Raw genomic sequence first — 7340 nt, forward strand, 5'->3', positions numbered from 1 at the left:
GTATTTAAATTACTGTTGTGACCATTTTGGGTGCGGTCCCCATTGTGACCATTTTTGGCCATTGGTAAAGGGGGAGCAGGCACAGAGGCGGTCACAGATCGTGCTACTTGCCTCATGTCTGACTTTACCAAGTTTTCGCACTCAAAAACAGACGCAACTTGATGGTAGAGTCTGGTCCATAGTGTTCCTCATCAAAATGTAGGATCAACATGTGAAAAACAAACTGCTATTAATATCACCAAATTCTGATTGCTCTTCCTGGTGACAATCAATAGTTGCAACATTTCTACATTCAGTTTTAATGAGCTGGCCAGATAGTAGTTGAGCAATGCACATTAACAGACTAGAAAACTCAAGTAAAATAAACAAAAACAAAACTCAAAAGTTATAACCTAATGAAAACAAAAATCACCCTCTCAATTGGTATATTTGTTTTGCAGTTTTGTGAATCAACTATTTGTAATAGAATTGCAACAAAATGTTTCCATTTTTAAAATTGATAAGGAATGACACTTGATCAAGAGAATTACAGAGCCAAGTATTTCTACATTGAATATATAATTTCTAATAGAGACAAAAAAAATTAAATAACATCTGATCAAAGAAACCACTATCAAAACACAGGAAGAGATATTTTTTCAGTTGTTGCTGCAAATCTTAAAATTGAGTTTGTAATAAAAGTTGAAATTTTCATCACTAAATTACTTGAATCCATAATTGCTTTGAGTTTTAATCTTTTGATTATTCCATTAGTAAGGATGTACAGCAGGGCTGAACAGTCATATATATATACATATATTTCATTTAGAGTTATTTTGCATATTTATATGCAATGGTTAAAATTTAAGTTGCATCAGGGACATGATGACATAACAATAGAACACAGAAAATATCAAATGCAGAAGTACCAACCAACATTGCGACAATGAGAGCAAGTATATTTGAGGTTCCAAGCTACTAAGTCATCAATATAAGTTCAGAAAACATTAACTGGGAGAACTTGCATTCCTCTTTTGTGGACTTTCATAGTATCATAGAATCCCTCAAGTACAGGAGGAGGCCATTCAGCCTATTGAGCTTGCACTGACAACAACTCCACCCAGGCCCTATCCTGTAACCCCATGTATTTACCCTGCTAATCCCCTGACACTGAGGCACAATTTAGTATGGCCTATCAACCAAATGCTCACATCTTTGGACTGAGAGGGGAAACTGGTGCACCCAGAAGAAACCCATGCAAACAAAGGGAGAATGCACAGACTCCGCACAGTCACCTGAGGCTGGAATTGAACCTCGGTCCCTAGCACTGTGAGGCAGCGGTGCTAAACTGTGCCATCATGCCGCCACTTTGTTCTGTAAAAGATGGAAATTGGTATCCATAGGGTGTGAAATGCAATATGATAGTGTTCAGCAACAGGTTGCAGGTTGTATTGTTTTATGGTCAACTAAAGATCAACAATACTTGCAAACTGAAGGGAAGTTCATGTGAACCTCAATTAAATCTGGGTTTGGACTTTCAGAGTTTGATTTTGTGAGGTTATCACCCACCAATGGGAGAACTGATGGCTGGTGTGTGGTGTGACATCAGCTACTGATACCCTTCCCTCTGTCAGTGACTCAGTGGCAGAAGGCCCACCTATGGAGAACTGCCAGCTAATCAGAGCCAGTGGGAGCACTGGCTGCTAGCGTCACTCCACAGACAGAGACCCAGAAATGTTGGGGATTTTGCCAACCTTTGAGGGTGGGATTGGGTCGTAGGATATAGCTACAGCAGCAGAGGAATTTGGAGAACAATCCGAGGCAACGGTCGGGGGGAAAGGGTTTCAGCAGTCCTCCCTTTCCCAATGCCAGATCCCGTTTCCCCACCCCAACACCACCACCTCCTCTGGAAGGCCACTGGTAAACCCAACATGGTTTGCTGTGTGTCTTTACAAGGGCTCAGGGAAATCATGACTCCATTAAATCTCTGCGGCACCACTAGATTATAATGACCTCATGGAGACCGGGTGTCAGGTGACTTATTAATGAGGCTAATAGACATCCATCACCAGCAGTCGGGAATCCTGCATCAGCCCCTTCTGCTTGCAACATAATTGGGACTGGCACAAGTAATTAAAGAGAGAAATTTATTTATTAGTGTCACAAGTAGGCTTACAATAACACTGCAATGAAGTTACTGTGAAAATCCCCTAGTCGCCAAATTCTGGCACTTGTTCGGGTATACTGAAGGAAAATTTAGCATGGCCAACACACCTAGCCAGCACATCTTTCAGACTGTGGGAGGAAACCAGAGCACTCGGAAGAAACCCATGCAGACATGGTGCGAGTGTGTAGACTCTGCACAGAGAGACCCAAACCGGGAATCAAACTCAGGTCCCTGGTACTGTGAGGCAGTTGTGCTAACCATTGTGCCACCGTGCCACCCAGAATCAATGAAGTACTGAAGTTTCAATGTAAATCCATTACATGTGAATTTTCTCAAAAATACCAGGACAATATTGTCCTTCCCATAGTTATACAGATACCGCCAAAAGATTCCAAGCAATTAAAGGCTAATTTATATTTCAGCCACGGTGTGGTAATGTCAGCATTGGACTGGGGTAAACACAATAAGAAGTCTTACAACATCAGGTTAAAGTCCAACAGGTTTATTTGGTAGCAAAAGCCACTGGCTTTCGGAGCGCTGTTCCTTCTGTACACATCAGGACGGCCTCAACCGTGATCTTGAGTTCATGCCACACTATCTGTAACCCCCACAAGTTGCCTGGGCTTGCAAAATCTCACTAACTGTTCTGGCTGGAGACAATACACAGCTCTTTAACCTGTGCTTAACCCTCTCTCCACTCACATTGCCTGTACCTTTAAGACTTGATTACCTGTAAAGACTCACATTCCAACCATTATTTTGTAAATTGAGTTTGTGTCTTTATATGCCCTGTTTGTGAACTGAAATCCTAGTCACCTGACGAAGGAGCAGCATGATAAAGACAGATACACAGTTATAGTATTGATAGTGCATAACAATATAGTGTTTTACCAGTGTTTAAATTACTCTGGTGAATTTGTTTGCTGGTTGTTCTTGATTCACACTAAATGAAACTATCAATTTAAGCTACTTCAGATAGTTTAGTTATATACTAAATTATACTCTGGCTGTATTTAACCTGGAGCTGGATTTCATCTTTCCTTTTTTTTGCAAGCCTTCTTACTATTTGATAACTTTCCTTTCTGAGTCGCTGTCTTAGGTCTTTCTGTGCGTGGATAGATCTTGTGGCTTTGGTGAACACCACGAGCATTGTTAGTCTCGGTCTTGGCAGTTGCCCTCCTTTCAGCCATTTCCTCCTCCTTCTGGTTTTCCCACTCTTCATCTGTGTCATCCAATAAATTCCCTTTCATTTCAGCGACCCTCCTGTAATTGGAACATTCTTGCTCAGCTCTGAAAATTAAAGCAAAATAATTTCATTATGTATGAGAATAATTTGTGCTGAATGCTCTCATCATTTTAAGAATTTCTACAATTTATTTTTAGAAATAATTATTCTAAAACATCATTATATTTACCATATAAATTCAGTTGTTTGGTCAATTTACTTTGCCATATGTAATTTATTAAAACTGCACAACACTAGATTTTTTTCAAATTCGAGACACCCCCCCCTTCACTTCCAACATATAAATTCAAATGTCCACATCCATCATCACAAATATAGCAAGATCTCTTTATAAATATTTATATCCCACCACTCACATTTCAAGAAATTTAACACAGTCTTTCTGCCCATATATTTCTGCAATTCTTTTGGGGGTATCCCCATAAAGGTCTGCTTTGTCAATAGGAGAATGTAGCGAATGCAGCATTCGAAGGACAGATAATTTTCCAGATTCTGCAGCAAAATGTGCTGGAGTCCATCCAGTCTCCGTTCTCAAGCAAGGTCGAGCTCCATTTAAGATGAGGAGTTTAACCATCTCTGCTTTTCCTGTCAGTAAAACAAAATAAGGCAATCAAATTAAAGGTTAATTTTAAATTAAACATGTTGATCTACATAAATCCTGGTTTAAATTCTCCTGATATTCATACTCACAGATATGTTCAAGATTTTACAATTGAAAATTAGTTCAGCATAATTTAATTGGGTCTGGCAACATAAAATTTTTTACCATCCTTACAAGTTCCTGGCAAAATAATTCTCAGAATAAAACAGTATATAGAAAAGGTAATCTCAGTTAAAAAGTGTTTTGTCTTAATCTCAGTTAAAAAGTGTTTTGTCTTATTTTTCATTAACAGGGACATTGTGTGTTGTGGTGTTTTATTACATTGAAGCTGCTATACAAATATAAGTTGATGTTGTTGGCGAGAAGAATCAAAAGAGCATATTTTGGTGTGACTCCAAAAAAGCATTTACAGTGAAGCGCTGCACTATATGAACAATCACATGTGCAAAGACAGTGGGCGGGATTATCCGGCTACACTCGCCCCAAGACTGGAAAATCCCGCCCGAAGTCAACGGGCCTTTGTATAGTCTGCCCCCATGCCCATTATGATTCCCGTGGCGGATGACACAGGAAAATTCTGCCCTGTGAGTCTTACACTGTATGCAAATTAGTTTGTATGCAAAAGAGAAAGACAATTAAAACCAGAACTACAGAAACAAGAAAACCAGTTTAAAGAAGTTTTTAGGATCATATCCTTAAACATTCAAAGCAACTAAAAAAGGGCATGAAAACAGGGCACCCTAGTTTCTCACATTCCTGCTACACTGTGTGGATTATGCTTGAATTCCCCACATGATGAATTTGTAACTTTAGCCAAAAGTCAGATAAAGGCTTCAGCAAGGCATATAACTCCAAAAAGAATTAAAGTGTTCCATGCCATCATACTGAAATTTTGTTCCAGCTGTACCTTTATTGATAGCCCAGATTTTGGCCTTTATAGAAAGGGGGATAGAACATAAAAGTAGGGAAATAGTCTTACTACAACTTTAAAGAGCATTGGTGAGATCACATCTAGAGTACTATGTACTGTTTTGGTCTCCCTACATAAGGAGGAATATACTTGCATTAGAAGCAGTTCAGAGAGGGTTCACTAGGATGAAGGGGTTGTCCTATGAGGAAAGGACGAGCAGATTGGGTCTGTACTCACTAGAGTTTAGAAGGATGAGAGCTGATCTTATAGAAACATATAAGTATCTTCGGAGACTTGACATGGTAGATGCTGAAAGGATGTTTCCCCTTTGTGCTGGAATCTAGAACTATGGGAGACAGTTTAAACATAAGGAGTCTCCTACTTAAGATGGAGATGAAGATTGATAGTCTTTGGGGTTCTCTTCCACAGTGAGATATGTTCAAAGCTTAGTTAAGAGATTTTTATCTACAAAAGCTATGGGGGGAACAGCAGGAAAGTGGAGTTAAGACCACAATCAGATCAGACATGAGATTATTGGATTGCAGAACAGGCTTGAAGGGACAAATGATTTGCTCCTATTTCTTATGACCTTATGAACGGTCAGTATTTTCCATCATTTCCCCACTGAAACTGACTGCAACTTCAGGATATTGGACATACACAAATTAGCATGGAAATCCTGATGTTGTGGTCCATCAAAGAGTGAGCTGTGGACCCATCCCCATAGGCAGTAATCACAAAATCAGCAAGAACACCAATTTTCTCGCTCCCATATCACTGTCAGAATCCCAACAAAAAATACTCCTTGTTCAATCAAGTGTCTTGGGTTTTTAACAACAATGATTAATAGGTTTGATGAATCAACCTTGCCCTTAAAGAATAATTTCATATTTGTGGAGCATCTTCAAGTGATAACTTTGTAGATTTTTAGGCTACATTTTAACTTTTAATAATCTTTTCCATAATACTTTGCCTTCACCCCATGTCTGTGTTCCAATCTTTAATTTGTTTGATCTAAAAAAGCAGTTTTATCGTAGTACTTTGAATTTCCTACTTGCAACTATGAAAATATTTTAATGCAGCTAGTTGCTTGGATAACTTGATGACAAATGTCAAGCTCCGTACTGGGAATGCCCAGTAAAATATCCCAGGGTAAAAATGTGGGATTACTGGAATAGGGCCTGGGTGGGATTGTGATCGGTGCAGACTCGATGGGCCAAATGGCTTCCTTCTGAACTGTAGGGATTCTATGATAAGATCTATGAATTTGATTAAATACAAGCTTCATTCCAAGAGGTCTTGTGGCACTGTGGGTAGCATCCCTATCTTGGAGCCAGAAGCTCCAGGTGCCAGTCCCATCCTAGGACCTGAAGGGTCAAGGAAGCCGATTATTAAACTGTAAATCTTTCCAACACACTCTAATGCCAGGGGATGAAAGTGGGAGGGGGGAAGGGGTGAATTTCTGGTCAGCCACCTGATGGAAAATACAGAAAAGTAAAATACTGCGGAAGCTGGAAATCTGAAACGAAATCAGAAAGTGGATGCTGGGCGAGGGGGGCGGGGTGGTGGCGAGGAGGGGGCGGGGAGGAGGTCTGGCAGCATCTGTGCAGAGAGAAACAGAGTTAACATTTCGAGTTAAAATGATTAGCCTTCGGAGTGTGATGGAAAGGAAAGTTGGCTTCCTTTAAGGTCAAACCAAATAAACAAACGCAAGTGAAATTAGGACAAAGAAAGGAAATCGGAGCTTGGACTACTTAGTATCCGCAACTCCAGACTGCACCATGCATACAAAAGAGCGTCAGTTACCACAGCAACTAGGACTCTCTGGGTGATCAGTAAACACACCACCACCGAGATCAACTCAGTTGATCAACTAAAGGGAGAGAAAGCAATGGACTGGAGGGTGGTGAGGGGAAGAGAGACAGGGAGAGAGAGCTGGGGGGAAGAAGGGGGTTTTGGGGGGAAAGAGTTTGGACAGTGTAAGGAAGGAATGCCTGTAACAATACATCGAGGGACTGCCAGGCCAGGGTAGGGGAGGGGAGCGCCTGGGCTCCGCTGCCGCTGACCTTGTACCGCCGCCCAGTGCAGCGCTGTGCGCAGACTCCAGTGCAGGTCCTTGGCGTTGGGGTCGCACGAGCCGCTGCGCAAAATCTCCTCCACCAGCTCCGTGTCACCGGCCGCCGCCGCCCCGTGCAGCTCCGTCATCCCCGGCGCGAGCCCGGCAACCCCGCGAGCCCGGCCCTGGCCCCGGCCCCGGCCCCGCCCCCGCTCCCGCCCCGTTGGCCTGGCGCCGCCCCTCGACCCCGAGCTGTGCTCACCGGACGTACAAAAAGGTGTCTCAAAAAAAATTGCTGAGTTGAGAGGGTTTTGGGTCTGCTTTTCGAGACTTTAGGAAGGATTTGTGGCTCTGTTAAACTGCTGGCGTGACTTAAATCTA

At 41.8% G+C, this 7340-nt stretch overlaps 1 protein-coding gene across 1 annotated transcript; it reads right to left on the reverse strand.

The window, feature by feature from the left end:
- Positions 1 to 2627: 2627 nt before the first annotated feature.
- ankrd66 (ankyrin repeat domain 66) lies at positions 2628 to 7129 on the reverse strand. The gene is made up of 3 exons (XM_080193255.1): positions 6970 to 7129; positions 3749 to 3977; positions 2628 to 3436 (listed from the first exon to the last, which is right to left on the reverse strand). The coding sequence occupies exons 1-3, from the start codon at positions 7106 to 7108 to the stop codon at positions 3178 to 3180; spliced, it is 627 nt and encodes a 208-aa protein (XP_080049381.1). The 5' UTR covers positions 7109 to 7129; the 3' UTR covers positions 2628 to 3177.
- Positions 7130 to 7340: the final 211 nt, after the last annotated feature.

Source organism: Carcharhinus amblyrhynchos, chromosome 7 (assembly GCF_965287045.1).
Source record: "Carcharhinus amblyrhynchos chromosome 7, sCarAmb.v2.hapA, whole genome shotgun sequence".
In the NCBI taxonomy this organism is placed as follows: domain Eukaryota; kingdom Metazoa; phylum Chordata; class Chondrichthyes; order Carcharhiniformes; family Carcharhinidae; genus Carcharhinus; species Carcharhinus amblyrhynchos.